This window comes from Zonotrichia albicollis, chromosome Z, assembly GCF_047830755.1.
Source record: "Zonotrichia albicollis isolate bZonAlb1 chromosome Z, bZonAlb1.hap1, whole genome shotgun sequence".
Classification (NCBI taxonomy): domain Eukaryota; kingdom Metazoa; phylum Chordata; class Aves; order Passeriformes; family Passerellidae; genus Zonotrichia; species Zonotrichia albicollis.
Window position 1 is genome coordinate 73,842,672 of NC_133860.1, and position 20,401 is coordinate 73,863,072.

At 40.8% G+C, this 20,401-nt stretch overlaps 2 protein-coding genes across 4 annotated transcripts in view; one reads left to right on the forward strand and one right to left on the reverse strand.

Moving 5' to 3' along the window:
* The first annotated feature begins 266 nt into the window (after positions 1-266).
* LOX (lysyl oxidase) lies at positions 267-13,589 on the forward strand. 2 transcript variants are annotated; one of them, XM_074532420.1, is made up of 7 exons: positions 319-1,577; positions 1,872-1,980; positions 3,278-3,415; positions 5,554-5,710; positions 8,072-8,167; positions 8,327-8,442; positions 9,905-13,589. In XM_074532420.1, exons 1-7 carry the CDS (start codon positions 854-856, stop codon positions 9,909-9,911), a joined length of 1,347 nt encoding a protein of 448 aa, XP_074388521.1. In that variant the 5' UTR covers positions 319-853; the 3' UTR covers positions 9,912-13,589. The 2 variants fall into 2 exon arrangements, with proteins under 2 accessions (XP_026650234.1, XP_074388521.1); XM_026794433.2 differs by lacking the exon at positions 9,905-13,589 and having other exon boundaries at positions 267-1,577; positions 8,327-8,446.
* The window catches only part of SRFBP1 (serum response factor binding protein 1), a 70,150-nt gene continuing 63,058 nt past the window's right edge, over positions 13,310-20,401 (reverse strand). For both annotated transcript variants that reach the window (XM_005488431.4, XM_026794432.2), the window contains exons 6-8: positions 18,952-19,690; positions 18,483-18,520; positions 13,310-17,758 (exon numbers count right to left, since the gene is read on the reverse strand). In XM_005488431.4, coding sequence (XP_005488488.1) covers positions 17,565-17,758; positions 18,483-18,520; positions 18,952-19,690 — 971 coding nt within the window. In that variant the 3' untranslated portion in view covers positions 13,310-17,564. The remainder of the gene's footprint in view (positions 17,759-18,482; positions 18,521-18,951; positions 19,691-20,401) is intronic.

Sequence of the window (20,401 nt, forward strand, 5' to 3'; positions counted from 1 at the left end):
CCTTTGCATACTTTGGCGCTGCCCCACGGCATACTCTGGCAGCCTACGTGTGTCTGAGCGCGCCCGCCCGCCGCAGGCTCGGCACGGCTCGGCGCGGCTCGGGGCGCGGGGGGAGGCAGCGAGGCAGGGCAGGGCAGGGCAGGCAGGCAGGGAGGATGGGGAGCCCCCGCCGCCGCGTCGGCCCGAGCCGCCCCGTGCCCCCGAGCCGCCCCGTCCCCCCCGTTCCCGTTCCCCTCGTTCCCGTTCCCCCGTTCCTGTTCCCCCGGTTCCCGTTCCCCCCGAGCCGCCCCCGCGCGGGGCGGGCGGGCGGGCGGGGGGCGGCCGTGCGGGGAACTGTCAGGGCCGCACGTTTCCAGCCGCATTACGTGAACAAATGGCGGGGGTGCAGCCAGCCCAGCCAGCGGGGCTTGTGTAACTTTGCGAGCGTGCCAGCAAGTTTAAAGTCCCTGGTCTCTCCTCCTCCTCCTCCTTCCCTCGCTCCAGACACCAGCGCGGGCCGGAGGACGATGAGAGGCTGATTGTTTGCTCCGGCTCCCATTCGCATCCCCTCGCCTATAAATACCGGGGAGAAGAAAAGCCGCTCTCGCCGCCTCCCCCGGGCCGGGTTTCCTTTCCGACGACCCGACCTGCCCGATGGCACCTCCCGGGTGCGGCAGCGCCTGAGACCCCGCTGCCCGCCCGACCCTTCCAGAAGCGCAGCCCGCACCCCTCGGCCTCCCGCACCGCCCCCCGCTCCCGCTCCATCCCGAGGAGCAGGAAAGGCGCCCCTCGCTGTCCTCTCGCCATCCCCCTCCCTCCCCTCTCGGTTTCGCCCGTATCTCTCTACCCGCCGGCGCCCACGAAAGAGGAGAAGATGCGTTTCGCGCCGCCGGGGCTCCTGCTCGCCCAGCTTCACGCGTGCATCTACTGGAGCTGCCTCTGGCCCGCCGGCTGCCAGCAGCAGCAGCCGCCGCGCCGGGACGCCCCGCCGCCACCCGCCGCCTGGAGGCAGCGGATCCAGTGGGAGAACAACGGGCAGGTGTACAGCCTGCTCAGCCTGGGCTCCCAGTACCAGCCCCCGCGGCGCAGGCAGGCGGCCGAGGCGGCGGGCAGCCCCATCCTGCTGCTGCGGAACAACGGCACGGTGCTGCCGCGGAGAGCCGCCGCCCGCAGCAACGCCGCCAGCGCCGCCGCGCAGCCCCAGCCCCAGCCGCAGCCCCAGCCCGCCGCCGGCAGCCGCGGGGGCTCCGGGGCTCGGCACTGGTTCCAGGCCGGCTACCAGGCTCCCTCCGGGGGCCGCGCCGCCGCCGCCGCGCAGCGGAGCCCGGGGGCCCGGGGCGCCTCCTCGGGGGCGCCGCGACCCAGCCCCGCCGGCGGCACCGGCACCGACGGCAACGGGAGCAGCGCCGGGGCCGGCAGCCTGCCGCCCCTGGGCAGCTTCAGGCCCGGCCGGGAAGATGTCATGGTAGGAGACGACCCCTACAACCCCTACAAGTACACGGACGATAACCCCTACTACAACTACTACGACACCTACGAGAGGCCCCGCCAGGGCAGCAGGTACAGACCCGGCTACGGCACCGGCTACTTCCAGTACGGTAAGAGTCCCGCCCGCCGTCCTGCCCTGCCCTGCCGGGGCAGAACCCTGCGGTTCTGCCCAGTCCCTGCTGCCGGGACAGGGGCGGGCTACCGACGAACCCACCGCGGGCTCCGGGCGCCGTGTGTGCCGGGGGGGGTTTGGGATAAGCCTGGGCAAAGGGGAATGCGAGGATAACGGAGAGCAGGGGTCCGTAGCAAAACGACGGCTCCTAACGACTGGGATGGTAGCCAAATATTTGCAAACGTGTCCTGGGTTGATCTTACTGTTATGTGGTTGGTTTGATGAACTGCAGGTCTCCCTGACTTAGTCCCGGATCCCTATTACATCCAGGCGTCCACATATGTCCAGAGGATGTCCATGTATAACTTGAGATGTGCTGCCGAGGAGAACTGCTTGGCAAGGTAGGCATCGTCCCAAGGCCTTGCCCGTTTGCTGTGGGTTGCTGTGCTCCTGCTTCCACCTGTGAACGCGGCGAGGAAGGAGAAAAGTGAGGCTGGAGGGCTCACGGACACACAGCCCTTTGTAACCTTCTTCCGAGTTTGTGGCAGGTGGTAGAGAGAGCAGTCCTGCCACATTAGAGGGACGAGCTGCAGATCTCATGAAGAACCTACACACTGTGGAAAGTTGTATTACATGTTTTTATTGTCAGGCTCAGTTGAATATTTCTGAATTTTGTGAAATGGAGGCACCTAGAAAACAACTTCATTCTGTTAATCTCCCTCCTCTACTCCCACAAGATCATATATTACTTCATTAAAAAAACCCAAAAACTGAAGAACAAAAACCCTATTCTTAACCAGGACAATTTACCCTTTAGATTATAATAAGCTAATTGTTTCTGGGCCTATGCCTTTAAATGTCTTCTAAAACTAAAATCCCTCTGAAAAGTGTTTCAGAGTCTCTTAAGGGGCTGAAATAACAGCTTTGTTATGAAGTTAAGTCTTGTCCAGTTGGCAAAGAAGGATTTTTCCTGTTTTCTTTGGAAAGAAATCAACATGGCTGGTTTTAACCACTTTAACTTGTTTGATACCTTATCATGCAAAACAAATTTATTTATTTACCAGCATCATAAATTTATGTTTCAGGGTCATGCCTGCTCTTCACTTGCAAAAAAAAAGAAAAAAAAAAGACATAGCAGTTGGTCTGTTTTTTTTTTTTTTTGCTAGCTTCACAGTGAAGACTCATTGAAGTGTTCTTGCTGGCCATTAGTTGATTAAAATATTCCAGTATTTAAAAGAGTGTAGGTAATTACTATGTAGAATGGGAAAACACAGCCTCATTCATATTCATATTAGTTTTTTGGGGTTTTTTAATAACAGAATCAGACATCTGTTTTGTGATCTTGCATACACAGGGAGTTATTTTTGTTAACAGCAACTAATAAAATTATGGTTTTTGGTACCAGAGTAATTTTACAGCTCAGCAGTGATCTTCTTCATAGAAAGAGTCAGTCAGTGGTCAAACTTCCATTTATAAAATTAAAACCAGGTCTGAATTTTACTCAGGTATTGGTCTGACACCAGGCATTTCCACACCATATGGAATTCCTCTGTGAATATCCAATGCACAAGGCTTATGGAGCTTGAAAAGATTTCTGCTATCAGTTACTTCTGAGACAATATAAAGAATTTTTTCAAAGTATTTCTCGCATATACTTATGGCTTTTTCCTTTGTTTTCTTTGGTTTGCACCATTGCAGCTCGGCTTATCGAGCAGATGTTAGAGACTATGACAATCGGGTGCTCCTGAGATTCCCCCAAAGAGTGAAGAACCAAGGCACGTCGGATTTTCTGCCCAGCAGACCCCGTTACTCATGGGAGTGGCACAGCTGTCACCAGTGAGTGAAGTGCTCAGTATGGCATCTTCTAATTGTGCTTTTCACTAACAATTGTCACTTACAAGGACACATTTTCTAAAACTAAAGTGAAGTAGAGAGAAACCATAGGGAAACTTTAGCCTTTTACTATCTGATTAATTTTATGTTGGGGTAATTACTCTTTGTAGGTAGTGATAATTACACTTTGCACAGACACATGAAATGAAGATGGATACAAGCTTATCCATACGTGGGAAACTGTTACAATGTGTAGATTAAATACAAGTCTGAAATGAGATTTTACAGTAGCACTTTCTCCTTTTATTTTACATATAGTCCACTTACATTTAAGTGTACATTTAAGTAAATAAAAGTCCCAACTACGTAAAAATAAATAGAAACCCTAAAATGTACATTTACTGGCATATTCCCTATAATAACACCTCATTTTAAACAGTGACCCATACTTCTTGAGCTGAAGTTAATGATCTAGTTCTTCACAAGGAATAGTCCGATCAATTTGGAAAAGGAAAGCTGCTGAGTTGACTGGTCCCCTTATCAATAATATTCTATTTATATATGACGATATTTTGACATAGCAGCATTGCTCTAGAAACAGTATATTTGCTGGAAACACAGCAAGGGGAATTGCAGAACAAGCAGGTAATACTGCAAACCTGTACCTTTTTGGAAAACTCAGATGCAGGAGTTTGCAGGTTTGTTCCAGTTTTTGCTACTTCTCAGCAGGAGCAGTAATAAAATACTGGAACCAATTACTCAGAATACTTACGTCCACCTTATTTAAAGTACAACTGTGCTGCTACAGGCACATTAATGATAATCTTTTACTCATATTATCAATTTATAAATATTTCATGCATCAAAAAAGCTAAAACTAAATCAAACCGAAAAAAAAAACCTCCACAAATGCTTTAGTTAACCTCTATCCCCCCAAAAAAAATATCCACCAATAACAATAATCCCCCAACCCTCATGCTTACAAACTGGATAAACGGATGGAATGAGTAGAGAGTACTTGAAGTTTTCCATTTGTAGAACAGTTTCTTACTGTGCCACAATAGCCCAGCTATCACTGTCCAGATGCAAAGTGTCTCTGATGTTGATTCAGTTCTTGGACAGAAAATACATTGCCTACAAAAGAATGCAGCTCTTGTGATCATTTCCATAACAGTGAAGCAAACTCTTTTGGAAATGAACCCAAACTGCCAGTTACTTTGGCTAGCCATCAGACCTCAGTGTTAGTCATCATCATCTGTGGACTGGTTTTAGTGTTCTGAATGTGCTTTGAGGCTCCTGTGCTGCTTTGTTTTATCAATACATTTGAGTTTTGTTGATTAGGTCTTTCTCATATCCCTCTTGAGCTGAAATCATCCAAAAGTAATGGCAGACAAAAGATACGGTGCAGGTAGAGAAGACAAGTTTATTTTCCCACACTTTTGGAAAGGGTGAAATTACAAGAATAAGAGGTGCTAAAACTCCACAGTAAGAGCTAGAAGTCACTTTTTGTGAAAGCAAGAAAAATGCATCCCCAAATCAAAAGAATAAACACTTCTGAAATAGAGACAGTACTAAGTACAGACTGTAAAAATAGCTGATAATGAATGAAATCTGCATTGCCAGTGCACAGAAGCTGATTTCTTTATGTAGATTTTGTCTTCACCAGTGTTACAAATATGTTACACTGTCTGAGGGTCATGGAAATACTAAACCAAATTGTTGGGGTTTTGGTAGCAAGTAGCAAACTTCCATGGAATGTATGGTATGTAAGGTAAGCATTCCTAGTAAACCTCTGGTTAAAGGCACTTATAAGATGTTCAATTCAAATATGAACTATTTAATACTTGCTATTGTTGTTGGAAAAGAGGTGAAACAAAATTTTGGAAAAGCAGTGCTGCTATGGAATCTTTCCCATAACAAATTAAAACCCATTATTTATTTATAGGATAATATGTGGTACTTGAAAATGAGAGTAATGAAAATAATTGAGTGGTCAGTAGTAGGAAAGTGTACTAACACACAAGTTTTGGGAAGTAATTAAATTTGTCCAGATTTAACGGGATGTAGATCAAATAGGAATATGTGAAAAAGATATTGATGAGATCTGATCCATCTCTAATGATGTACCTGTGGTTTAACAGACATTACCACAGCATGGATGAATTCAGCCACTATGACTTGTTGGATGCAAGCTCACACAGAAAAGTTGCTGAGGGTCACAAAGCAAGTTTCTGCCTCGAAGACACTTCCTGTGATTATGGATATTACAGGCGGTATGCATGTACAGCACACACACAGGTAGGAGCTGCTGTGGAGACAGCCACAGGTTTGTGTTTGGATAACCTTTCTGTCAATCACCTGATGCCCTAAATTAGCTGATGTCCTAACTAGCTTCTGGAATTCCCCATTATACAGACCAGGATACTAACCTGGAGACTGGCAATTCACCCACGTGCTGTTACCTGTGGGTTTCTTGTTAGAGGGCAGTGACACTCACTAGCGTAGCACCACTGCTCACTGAATTGTATTAAAACACACCCCAGGTGCTTGTGGCAGTAGCACTGGTCAGGCTTGCTAAGAGCACACAAGACAGCCCACAAAGAAGCTGTTCCCAAAGTTCATCTCCCCAGACTGACATTGTAGGGCGGTGCCGGGGTTCACAGCTGGTATTTTCTCCCTTGTGGAGTCTGCAGCTGTAAGGGGCTGGATTTCTGCAGCGCCTGGCACAGGAACCTCAGGGGGTTGCTCTGTGCCCGCAGGGCAGGAGGCTCTTTAGGAGAGTGGCACCTGTGTGGATGGTTTGGGGGCACGTACCAACGTAGAGCCAGGTGCCAGGGCTTATTAGGGGAACATGGAAAAGGGAACACACCATTATGACAGACAAATACATGCAAGAATCCTGCCTTGAACATTGCATCACCACCTCTCAGAACTGCTAAAGAAAAGCTTAAAAAGCCTTAAGTAGCCAACCCCAGCAGAATAAGGTTGATCAGCAGTGTAGTATGGCTAAGAAATTTCCTAGACTATTCCATTTGGAAAACCAGACGTAAGACCAAAACTTGACTGATTGTGGATTTAAAGAGGAAATTTTTTATATTTACTGACAATAGTTGATGTTTCCATCAATCTATGAACTGAAGACCTGTCAGGTACCAGCTTTAAAACAGAGAGGAGTGTTCTTTGGACACATGAATGAAGTATTAAATTCCTAGCCATTGGATGTCGCAGAGATCAAAAATCTCCATGGGCTCAAGAAGAATTTAGACAAAGTAACAGATGCTATTAAATACAAAGATCTAATGGTACCCCATGCCTTAAATACAGTTAAATGCATGGTGGAAGGAATTTGCTTGACATTACACATCCCATTCCTTATGCTCTTTTCTCATGAAGCATCTGCTGCTGACCACTGCCAGAGACATGACACTGAGCTTTGCTGGATCTGTGGTTTAACTCACTGTGGCCATACGTACACACAAACCTGTATCCCTTATTCTGCAGCTTTTAATCTAGAAGGTAGTTATTCTGTCACAGAGAAATGACAGCTATGTTTCCCTGGCTGACGTGTCCACATTTGAATTTTAACTATAATGAATGATCTGCAATACATAGAGGCTTTGAAGAGGTTTTATAAATACCTTTTCTACTTCTGTAGACTATGACATCTAACTAAGCAACATACATATTTTACAGCTGAGTATTTGTGTCACTAGAATCATGGCTGTGTCAGCATTTCCACTGGAAGCCCATATTTCAGGGGTTTGTAATTGGACTGTAAAACTTTCCTCCAGCCTCAGACTTGGCACAAACATGCAAGAGTCTGAGCTGATCACCAGCTGGGTCAAGAGGGAATTCCTGCAGGACTTGTGTTTTCTGCACTCTGTGTGTTGCCAGAACAGATCAGCTCTGCCTAGAGCAATGTGTATTGGCCACAGCTAAAGACACTAGCTTTGAAACACCAACACATTCATATGTGGTGGTTCTTACTCATGTTCCTAACAAGGAAGAATTTTTCAGAAAGGTGCATCTGGAATAAAGGCTACATTTTCAGTTTCCTCAGATTCTTGTGTCACTATTTGTCTGAAGAGAGACCATTTCCATGCAAAGCTCAATGTGAAAATGGCCCTTAGCCCTACTATTCAAAGATGGCACATCCATAGCAAAATGTTACATCATTCCTACGGGTGGAGAGAGGATCCAACATGGTGATCAATGTACTCATGACCTCAGAAGATATTCACTCAACAATTACAGATATTTACCTCCAGTCTTTGGTCAATTTCATTGTCTTCTGATCTTATGTGAAGAACAGGAAATAATATCATCAGCAGTTTTGACATAAAAGGAGTACTGTAACAAGTGATTATAAGAAAATACAGATACCTCACAGATGAACAATTGTGAGGTAACTGTCAATATTATAGGTGTTTTTTATCCAGTAACAATAAAGGGCATAAAAAGTGGTACATTAGACTTAGGTGTTCTAGTTTAGACACACAAATAAAATGCCGGCTAAAAATAAGATTCCTTTTCTAAGTTAATTTTCTAAGTTGACTGTGATAGCTAAGTGAACTTCAGTCTGAGTGCCCCTAATGTTTAGAATGTCACTGTTTTTAAAGATTCATGTTTTTTCACATCCATCTTATCTTCATTCTTAAGGGTCTGAGCCCTGGCTGCTACGACACTTACAATGCTGACATAGACTGCCAGTGGATTGATATTACTGATGTAAAACCTGGAAATTACATTCTGAAGGTAAGCCTGTTGGGAATGGGGAGGTTTGGGGATTTTTGGGAGTGTTTTTTTTTTTTTTTTCCTGTTTAAAGAAAGAGGCAAATCCTTTGCATTCATGCTTTGGCATGTGAGTCACCAGCTGGAGTGGCAGCAGACAGCAGCGTGCTCTCTCCCCTGCAGGTGAGTGTGAACCCCAGCTACCTGGTGCCCGAGTCCGACTACTCCAACAACATCGTGCGCTGCGACATCCGCTACACGGGCCACCACGCCTACGCCTCCGGCTGCACCATCTCCCCGTGAGTGCCTCCCCGCCCTGCCCTCCCTGGCACCGCGCCCCACCGGCGGCCTTTGGCTTTGTGGGAATTATAAAATTTGCGGGAACTTTGCTCTCGCACTCCCGCTGTTGGAATATGTAACGCTTCCCAAAACTGCTGCTCCTGTCTGGTCTGCCAGATGACAACCTCTGGCTCGCACACCTTCCTTTGTGCTGGACCTCTCTAGGGTCATTCAGTGCCCTTTTACAGCACCCACACACAACTGAGCAGGGCTCGTTGAGACGTTGTGCAAAATCCCACACGTGTGTGTTACCTCACTTGCAGAGCAGCCACTCTCCCTGAAACAGTTCTTTCACACATCCTTCACTTACAGTTTTGCTCTTTAAAAGTTTAAGCAATGCCAAAAAAGTGCATTTTTTACATTCTTTTTTCCTCCAAAAAGGCAAATTCATTTAATAAATGTCCTCATGGTAGATATACTGTACCTTAGTATCTGTGAAAGACACACAGAGAAAGCAGTCTTCTGTAACAGAGGTAAGCAGTTCTCAGAACACTGTGCAAGTTGCTCATATGAAATATTTCTCAAGAGACTTCATTTGGTTTGTATAAGGAGCATTAACACTGTATAGAGTCCATATGAAACAAATCACGGAGTAGTGAAGGAAAAGTAAAACATATGACCAGTGCAGTCTTCTATAACAATATCAGTGAAACAGACTGAATTAATGTGACTCGCTTAGTTAGCCTGTGAAATATTCATTCCTTACTTTGCATTAGGAACTCAGTAGTTAAATGAGCCAAACTTACATTTCAAGCTTTTAACATCTAATCTCCCCATCTTACCTCTGAAAATGTTACTGAGTACAAAAAATAATAGAATAGTTAATGTCAGAAAGACCTTTTAGATCATGAAGTCCAACCATCAACCTCAGATGGCTCCACGCTCACCATTAGAGCATATTCTCAATTGCCATATTCATATGGCTTATGAACGCTTCCAGACATAGCGACCTCACTACTTCCCTGGGTATTCTGCTCTGATGCTTTAGAACCCTTTACGTGAAGAAGTTTCCCCTGATTCCCATCTAAACCTCCTCCTGAGGCCATTTCCTCTCATCCTGTCTCATTGGTGATGGGGGAGAAGAGACCAACCCACACCTCACCACTGCCTCCTTCCCTCAGGGATTCGTGGAGCGTGATGAGATCTCCCCTCAGCCTCCTCTCCTCCAGGCTAACACCTCATATACATATATATATATATATATATATATATATATATATATATATATACACACACACATGTATATACGTACACCATACATTTTATCTCTCCTCTCAGGTACATATTCAGGCCAGGCTAGGAACCAAATGTCTGTCCCTGTTGGCAGACTTGTGCTTTCCAGCTGACAAGTGGGTATTCAGCAGTTCCTCTTTCTGTGCGTGCCTGCTCACCTGCATAAAATTATTTCTCCTCTCTCAACAGATACTGAGAAATTTGCAAGAAGAGGACGAGATGGTGACAGATGTTTTGAACTGAAGTATCATTATACAAACTTCACTAGGATGCAAACACTATAGAAACAAAACTACAGAACATACACAGATATGCCCACACACCTTATGTGACTTTGAAGCACTTCTGCTGCTTCTCAACCAAAACTTAACTGGATTTTGAGAATCTAAATTGGCATTACTTGTATTGCTATTGAAATGCGTGAAACTGGTGCTTCATGTAGAGATATTTTAAATTTTGATAATCTAACTAATTCATAAAACATGGGACCATTTCTTAGCTCCTTCAAATCTGGAGTTTACGTGATAGTAGACTGCAGTGGGAATATTACTGGTGAATGAGTTGAACATATTTAAAAACGTAGAAAAAATGTACACAAAATGAATTAAATAAAACTCAAGAGAAAGTGGTAATGTCAGCTATCAGAAAAGACAATTATGTAAAACAGATTAAGAGTGATGATACAGAACTATTAAAAATTCTTGCTAGGACACATTGATATGAAAGAGAGAAGTATGTTCAGTTTTCAAGGAATATTAACATATAGCAGAGAAATACATATATATTATATATATCAGTTATACCCCTGCAAGAAAAGTTATGTTTACATTTTAAATACATTAGAAGTTTTTCCATTTTCTTAAATGAAAAACAGATGGGGTTTTGAAATACAACTTTCATCTGTGAAAATTAATTAAAAAGCTTGCCCACCTTTATATGTTCAAGAAATTTTTCAAGGCGGGACTTTTAAAAAAGTTCTGCAAACTTAATGTGGATAAAAAATACCTGTCAAGAAGTGGGCTCTTGGAAATGATGAAGAGACCCTGATGTGGTCATCTGTGAAAAACATCCAACTTGAACAGGGTAAACCATCAAAATAATACAGGCAATTAACTCAGGTGGCACCACAAACAGAAGTAGGTCAGAGAATCTCTTACAAAGTATTTTTAGTGTGAAGAAAACCTACTACCTGCTTCCCCCTTAAGTACTGTAGTTGACTTTAAAATGTATATCTCAATATTCAAAATAACAAAGTTGAAAATATACTACGTAGAGAGGAAAAGCAAAAGTCAGTGTATTTGACATCCTTTAGGCTGTTCAGGAACCAAATGCAACATTGTTAAGGGGAAAAACTTCCAGCCCAAATTAATGTTTTTGCTGAACTGCTTAACTGGTGCTGGGTGTACTACTCCTCCTCCCATCCCCAAATTATTTTGCTTTTGCAGTGCACCCTGCTGTACGCTACAGTAGCTGTGATTTTTTGTTTTAAACTGTGAAATGACATATCACAAGGGGATCTGGCTTTTTTTTTTTTTTCAGAAGATTTCTGATCATGTAAAATGAAGAATCTACTTTGGAGCAATGGGACCTAGAAATATTGATTGGTGTTCATTAATTTCATCAGCAGTTCAAAACACCTAATGAAATATTGGAAGCTCAGTAAATTTAAAAAAAAATGAAAAAAGTGCTATTCAATATGGTTAAAAAATTAAAAATCTGAGGAGTATGGAGAGGTTTTATTATCACTATTGAGAATACTTCAGGTAGTATTTGGAAATATTTTATGCTTTAGAACCCTATGGATTTAATTTGGAAGTTTGATGAATTACCATAACATCCTTCATGGATCAGTTGTTTCTTAGTACATTTATTTAAGTTTATTTCCACCTTAATCATGACTTGGTTACAAATTTGCACAATCAGAATTTAAAAGAAGCCTGAGAACCTGCAGCCTGGTGATTCCTACCCACCAGTGGGAGAGGGTGCAGAATAATATAATTTATACCTGCAGGTCCCTTTCTGTTTGCTGTGAGATCCATTATAGCAATCTGTAACCAGTACGGGCGATGAACAGAAGCAAAATTTGGAAACTTGATTTGTGAGAAGACCATTTGTTACATATGTCTGCAAAAACGAGGGCCTGTTTAAAGTCTAGGCTTCTGAAATCTCAGCCCAAAGAGTTCTTAGGTTTAAGAGGCGTTAAGGGATGCAAGCGCATTCACCTTTCTACAGACTTAGGCCAAAATTGGGGTCAGAGTCCTGAGAGCAGCTTGGGCGACGGACACAAACGCTGCTGAACGGAATTGCAGGCTGTGGGCACGGCTGCTCCCTGGCAGAGGGGGTGTGCTCGTAGCCCACGGTGCCTGGCGCTGGAATGGGATACGAGAGCACCAAGGGAGACGGAGCAGGGCGGGCAGGGGGTGCCCCTCACGTCTGTGCCCAAACCCCCTGCACAACTCCACGGGAGTCAGCAAGGAGCCAGAGGGCCTTGAGCATCTGTGCGGGTGGAACAAGTGGGAATGGCCTCGTTGGGAAAGGTGTTCAATGCTGTAACTTTGAATATTGGGGATACTGGAGCTACGAAAATGTAGCTTTTTTTTCCGTAGCAAAATATTGTATTTGTTTTGAAATGTGTGTTAAGCGACATGACATTGATGTACAATAGCACAAAAATTGCCTAAGACATGAACAGAAAAACAAGGGATTTTAGGATTAAAAAAAATGAAGGAATGTGACTTCAACCCTGTCTTAACTATAGTAAATCACAACGCAGTAGAAGTAGAAGAGTTTATTATATAGCATGTGTAGAAGTAGTTCTAACTAGGGGAGCGCCGACCAATATTTTCAGTATCTTGGTTCTGCAAATTTGACACCTTGTTTTTTGCATACTGGAATATGTTTTTGGGATTATGAATATCTTTAAAAACTGTTTTAGAAAAAGTTTTTATTTTTACTGCACATTATATTTGGATTCCATTTTACCAGACATCGGGCTTTTTCCCTTATCTTTGAATTGACATTGGTCTCAGTGGGAGCAAAACCAGATTTAAACTTTGTGGGATTTCTACTATGAATTTGCTGTCTTGCAGTCTCAAATTTCTTCTGAAAAGCCAGAATGTATAAATGTGTGTGAAACAATAACCTCCCACACTTCAAATCTTTACTTAAGAATTGCACATGAGGAACATAATGTATGTCAGGCTCATTAGAGGAAGGGTTTGCTATATATTTTTTTTAATCCTGAAATACATTTGGTATTTGTGTATTTCTAGACAAAAGTGTTACAAAAATGACAGACTGGTCACCAATGGAACCAAAACATTGTGTAGATGATGGTTTTGTGTTAGGAAAAGTCTACTTGGTTTTTTTTTCTGCTCCAGAATGAATGCACATATCAAATGTACCTTCCTATTGTCATTCATGCATTGTTTGCAGTCTGCTCATTCAAAACCAGCAGGGTGGTTTTCATAAATGAGACATTGAAAGGTGGTTTTATCCTGTGTCTCACATTTATGCCAAAAAGGCATTTTCATTTTCTCCAAATCCTAAAAGGTGCTGAAAGATTTTTAACTTGAATTAAAACCAAAGAGTATGTAATTGGGAGGTTTTTATTATGCAACTAAATGCTACAGATACAGTGAAATGCCACTTATTTTTGCAACTTTCTTGAAGACTTTTCATTATTTTCTTCACTTTTCTTCAAAGAGTCTTAATTTCAGTAACTTTGCATCTTTATCTGAAGAGCTCTAATTTATAATATTCATGCACTAGCTTTGTATTCTTCACTGCACTTTCATATTCTTGTGTTACCTGCCCGTATTATGGTTGCAAGTTTATGTGAAAATGACTTGAATAAAATGTTTCAAGCGTTCTGCTTGTCGAAGTATTGCACTTACTGCACAGGCCAGATCCATCCCTCAGTGAGAAGGCTTCAGTTAAGGTTGTTACACCTACATGAGAATGAAGAAAATTCTGTCTTGCTGGCATGGTCTCAGAAAAAATATGACAAGAAGGTAGAAACAAAAAAATAAAAAATTCAAGGCATGATAAACTACCCCCACACTACAAAAAGGATTAACCTGTCAAAGTTTAACAGGAGGAGGCATATGGTTCATCTGGACACACAATTTCCTTACCATATCTGTCTTGGTAAAAACAGGAACTTAAAAAGCACTGTCTGAATTTCTGCTCCAAAAACTAAACTTTCACAGAAAGAACACTTGAGCAGTACATGGTGGGAAGTCTGTGTACTCTAGAAAACTGACTAACACAGATTAAACACGCAGTTACACATTTTATCCTGTTATTTACACCTTCTGAGTACAAGCCAGAGTCCTGCTGCCTCTTCGATCTGTATGCTGAACTGATGAAACAGTCTGAGTTGAGAAGCATCTCTTGTCCCTTCACTGAGGGACAACTACAGAAGAGAACAGTTCAAAAGAGACTTGGAGTCTAAATAGTTTAATAGTTAAAAAGAGTCTTACTGGAGACTCTTTCCTATTGGAAGTCATCAAACACACAATTATCAAATAACTGGCACTCTTGGCTTCATGAAAATGGAGAAAAAACCAGTGTAATATCTTTTAAAATTCATAAAAGTAGAATTATTTCAGATAAAACCCTCTTTGTGTAATGTTTCTCTATTTAAAAAGTATTTCCCATCCTACTACCAATTAGAGCTAAGAACTTCAAACTGAGAATTTCTCCAAGTGCTATTCCTAGAGCACAGAACCTGGAGTGGATCAGCTCCTGTGCAAATACAAAAATGCAATAAAAATGGCATGTGATAATTGCAGAAAGCACATTCAAATCTATTGAAAATTAAGCAACTCCTAGTTCCCACATACCTTCTACCCCAATTCTGCTATCTCATTTTCACATTGCATCACAAAATGATCTGCCACCAGCAGATCTACCACCATTCACAAAGCAGCTCAACACTTTCACTCCAGAAAGTATTGCTGTAACTGAATTTTCATTCAAGCCCCTTTTTTCCTTATCTAACAATTCTAAAAAAACTGATTAAAGAAGTATTTACGCCTCTTTGGAAGTCTACAGAATGGGCCAGTCAATAACACACCTGTTGGCTATTAAAAAACCCCAACAATCACATTTAAACTAGTGATGACTGTCTTAAAAGATACTGAAAAAAAGATCTGAGATGGATTTGTTGGTAAGCCTGAAGTGAAAAAATTGTGCACCTGAAGCAGCCTAGTAGTATCTGACAGTACTAACCTGGCTAAAGATATTTCTTCTATGGTATGGTACTGAATGGAAAAGCATGGTTCTCAACATTTTAAAATCTAATCATCACAGAAAGAAATAACTTCCCAGGTCACTATAAAAATAAATTGCTAGTACTTTGTGAGAGGCCTCTGTCTAAACAGTGCCACAGATATGATGTAAGTTAAAATCACATATATGCTGAAAATGTTACGTTGTTATAATGAAGAGAAAACGTTCTAAACTTTATCAACAACCTCCAGGCAGGTTCACTGGGTTTATCAGTTCATAAACAAACCGCCCAGTTACACGTAAAAGATATTATCAAGCCTCCACCATCACTACTCATTTGTATAATGTATTAAGGCTGTGCTCCAGGTGAGTCACTAAGCACCAGCAGAAAGTAGCAGTAACCCATTAGAATATGAAGTAATGCCAGTATCCTAATCTCTCTTCTCTCATTCATGTTCAGCGTATGTTATCTTTTTTCTTTTCTTTAAAGTAAGAGCTCAGAATATTTTGGAAAAAAAAAATAAAATTAAAAAAAAGGATGTTTTGATAAGTCAGGCTTCCTTCAGGGAGAATTCTGTGGCCACAAATTACAGCTGTAATAATGCAGTAAGAAACTTGCTCTAATGCCAAGATAAACCAATGCTCCTAGATCTTTCAAGCACATGCAAAAAAGCACTTTAGAACATTGGCTCCTTGAAGTCTTGAAGTTTTTTTCAAACTATTTGCAAGCTTTAAATTTTTGATCCTTAAATAGGGAAGTCATCTGCTAAAAGAAAGGTAAGCAGTCCATGAAAAACTCTTACCACTGATGACACCTACCAAAAGACATTTCTCTTGCCTTACACTGGAAACGGAGAAGTCACATACCAAACCTTTGTTTGTTGTGTTATTCATCTAGGATTGATTTACTTATTGTATTTAAAGCTTTAAAGATTAACATTTGCACCTGAAATCTTGAAGTTTGTAGAAAGCAGGCAAATGCATGGCTTTTTCTGTGAAATACAATCCTACAAAACCACAGTAAACAAGTTTCTGTGCTTTACTTTGAAGCTTTTGGCCTTCAATAATGTTCCATATGGGACAGTGAAAATAACAGCAACAAAACCACTCTGAAAGGTGGTTTGAATTTCTCATTCCTCTGGGAGGTAATGCCATTAAAGACAGTATTACATATACTGACATTTATTGAGTATACAATAAAAAAAAAGCCTAAACCATGCCTAAATATTAATACAGAACAGATCAACTTGAAGGTTTAGTCTTCAAGAACTTAACACAAGATGGGACGTGTATAATCAGCATTATCTGTGCTTAGTCCAGGGCAAGGATCCTCATACTGCTGGCAACATTTCCTAATGCAGCCCAGGGGCCTGACGGCTTTGGCTGAGACACAGAAAAAGACGAAGCTTTTTCAGACTGTATGTAGGAAGGCCATCTACACCTTAAGGAATGACATATTCTCCCAGTTTCCAGAGATTTAAGAGCAGACAAACCTGAAGACAGGAAATTGATCAAGGATTATTAAACACCATAAGCTACAATATCACAAGATGTCACTGAGCTGTGAAACTGGAAGCTTGAAGAGATGGATGCTGCATGATGCATCACTGTGTGCTCCCTCTGTCCTTAAAGCATACCTTTCTGACTACTTACAAAGAGCCTGGGTTAGATGGGCCTTTGGGGTGATGCAGGGCTTTCCTCAGGCATCTCAAAATGCTACATGAATAGCACAGTCCAGTCATTTACCAAGCTTATTAAATAATTTGATTATGAAAGGTATTTATATAAACAACACTATTAAAGACTAATTACACATTCATAATTTCTTTCAATTAGGTAGTAGAACAAGCACCTGAAGAAGTATTCAGTGAATTTTTGGTCATATTCTAATCAGATGAACTCCCAGTGTCAAACTGGCACTTAAAAGTCAAATGTTTCTTAGTGTACAAAGTTTTTGCACGTTTTTCACATTCTTTCAGAAAGTGCAAGACACACATGTTGAAGAATCCAGACATAACTACCAGAACAAAGTATTAAAGACACCCCTTCATTTCCTCAAATTGCCAGTATAATCAGAGGACAGAGATCACAATTTAAAAGAGCAATATTTTATTCTCTCCAGAAATTTCCATATTATGCTTAAAACACATTGACTTTTCCAGCTACCCGATACACTGATGAATTTATGAAGTCTCTTCAAGTTTAAGAATCTTTTACTTTGTCTTAGTTGAGATACAATATAGAACCTTTCTTTTGACCAAACTCTCATATAAAGTAAATTTTTTTACATACAAAAAAAAACCCTTACAAAGCCCCCTCCAAAGAATCTGTACTATTCCTATAGGGCACAAATTATGTTCCTAAAAACCCTTTATGCACATTAGGGTATGTTTCCTGAATGGTGGCACTACATAATGGGACTTATGAACCAGCACCAAACGGCCATACATTAATCAACAGACAGCACAAACAATGGATAAAACAATCTTGATATTCTACGATGGTAAATAATAGTTGCAATTTCGTGGGTTGCAAAGGATATGGACAGTATAACAAAGATGTTCAAACAGCAGCTGCAGAAAATGTTTTTTTAGAACCTCCATTTACATATAGTCTAGTCATCAAATTTAATCTTTTTCCCCTGGAATGCTGTAATTTGAGACATCTGCTCCCTGCGTCGCCTGCTTGCTTCCCATGAAGGATGAAGAGGCTGCTCCAAAGGTGCTTTCTTATTGTTGCATATAATTTCCCCTGAAGCTTTTGCAAATGGCTTCTTCTTCTTGAGCTTTGTTTCATTTTTAAGAAAACCTGTGCAAGTACAAAATAGAACATTAACTACATCAGGAACCTTCATAAAAGTATGCAAACTACCTTGGGATTGGAGATATTTTCAAAAATTTCATGAGCCATGGGGAATACAGTCATCTGAATATTCACAGCAAGATTTCTTCATCTTGCAGCCTGATAAATTGCCACTTGATAGGCTGCAGACAGTTAAGATTTATTAATACTGATTACACTCTAAATTTGTGTAGATAAACATTCAGCACAATGTAAACTTTTTTCTTCACAATAAACCAATGACTATTACACAATGTAACTCAATATGACTGGAATTATATCCTTAGTCCAATGAACTCCAAAATAGTACCACAGAAGATAAACAGAATAAAATATTCCATATTCAGGAGCTAGTGAAGAAATTACATGTGAGATAAGGTCCTAGTTACATACAACAATCTGTTACCTTTACCTGTGCACAAGTAATGCAAACTGCTTGACAGACAGAAAACCACTTGCCAGTGTAAACCTTATGTTATGTATTTCAAATACGAGAAAATAGAAAATAGCAGACAATATCCACAGATTAAAATGAAAGCTGAACAGTTTGACCATTGTAACAACAAGTGTTAAAATATGTGCCACAAACTTGAAAAGAAACAAATACATCCCATCACGAACAGACTGCAGAGGCAACAAAATTTCAAAATGCTTTTTCTCTCCTGATTTTACCAGGTTAAATAATACATACCTGTTCTTTCCTTTTTGAGAGGCTGGTCTTTAGTATTCCTAAAAAACAAAAAGAGAAATTAAGATTTTTCAATAAAATTTTAAGATTACAAATACCTCTGAATAAAGAATCATCATCATCAAAACAGTAACGGAATAACTTCAAAAATAACATGCAAGCTTCTTCAATACTGCTCCAACCATGTTAATAAAGAAGTAGAAAGAGAATTATTCAGAAGTGGTTGAATTTGCATTTAGATCTAGTTAGGCATCATAAATCAGTGCTACTGTGAATATAAAAAATTGTCAAGAAAGCTTAAGAAGACTAGTGAGTAGTTTCTGTGAAAATGTTCTAAGATTTAATGGGCTGAAATTCTCTTTGTTTAGTAAGTAAATTTTCTTTGTTTACTACAAATCACAACTAGAAATCACATTTTCATTGCCATGAAGGAGGGAAGGAATGGAGAACATAACATGGGGAAGAGGTTTACCTTCTGTTCTGAGATTTCTGATTGGTGGTAGACAAAGAACTGCAGAACACTGACTCCAGCTTGCTTGCTTTTGCAAGTGGCTTTCTCTCTTCCACAATCAAATCCTGTGCTGTCCCAGACACTCTGCTCTTCTCTGTTTTCATTACATTTTTCTGAACACTCCCCTTTTCTTTTGTTGAAGAAAAATTATTAACTGCTGCTGCTTTTTTCTTCTTTTTTACTTTTCCAATGAAGAAATCATCATTGCTGTCACTGTCAGAATCTGATGACTCATTATAAAACCTCTCTTCAGTACTGTCATCAAAGTATTCCTTTTCATTGGGACACTCTTGGTCACTATCATCAATTATTTCTTTTATTTCATTTAATTTGTTCATACTCATATTTTCTTTCCTTTTTTGATAGTCAAGCTTCTTTCCTATTTTGTTTTGAGAAACTGTTTGCATTTTTCCTGGCTGAAATGAAGGTTCCTCTGGAGCATTCGCTCTCTCCATTTCCAGAGTTTTCTGCTCAGATTTGCTCTCACAGAGCTCTTCAACCACTTTGTCAGTTTCTACTTTCATGCCTGGTTTTGTTTTGTGTTCACATCCTTGCTGTTTTTGAGGCTGCTTACAAGCTTGGTCATCCAAGTTGTTATTGGAATGTTGTGCTGATTTAGGCTGTTCTTCTGACTGATCCTTCTTCATAGGAGTGGCTTTGTCTGGGTTCTTTCTTGCATCCTTAAAAGCTTTTACAGCAGCTGTACAAGGGGTGGAAAAATATTTTGTTGCAGCTACATATGAATTATTTTTATATAATAAAACATTTTTGCAACTTATATGTGTTGTATTGAGTATATTTTGAATGTCCTTATGAAGTATTTACCAAACACATGGGACAAGAGATACCTTAGAATACAGTATCAACAGAAGTGAAGGAAAAACCCTGAAAATATTATCAATAAACACACTATGAATTGGGTTAAACTACGAACTTCTCTTTCAGAAATAATCTGCAGCTGATAATCATCCTCACTTAGTGTACACTTGTACACACATGTACACTTTGTGTGTAAAACTGCAAACTAATTTGTTCATATATAATTAAATGGGTATTTGATATGCTCTGTTATTACTGAAGTAACTTTGTGACATTACTACTAGGACTTTACTATTTGTAACATTAATTTTAGGTGGAAAATTCCAGTTTCAAGAGAAATCCTAAATAACCAGGAAAGATACCCTAAGGATTCTGAGGATAGTTTTCAGGGAAAATTAAGTAAGTGATTTGTAAAACCTTTTAGATGCCTTTGAAAATCCAGTTGTAATAATCCATTTGAATATCCAGTTGTAATAAGCCATTTATGTTCCTACTTAATTTAGAAACACTCCATTACATCTGATTTTTAGAATTTCCATTATAAGCTCTGTTTGTTCGACACCCTATATTAAATAAATGTCATATTGTATAC

Bases quoted from the DNA above. Each gene is read 5' to 3' on its own strand.
- LOX (XM_074532420.1), top strand. From the start codon at position 854: ATGCGTTTCGCGCCGCCGGGGCTCCTGCTCGCCCAGCTTCACGCGTGC. The intron at 5,711-8,071 runs GTAGGAGCTGCT...TTCATTCTTAAG, and splicing joins CATGTACAGCACACACACAG to GGTCTGAGCCCTGGCTGCTA. The intron at 8,168-8,326 runs GTAAGCCTGTTG...TCTCCCCTGCAG, and splicing joins CTGGAAATTACATTCTGAAG to GTGAGTGTGAACCCCAGCTA.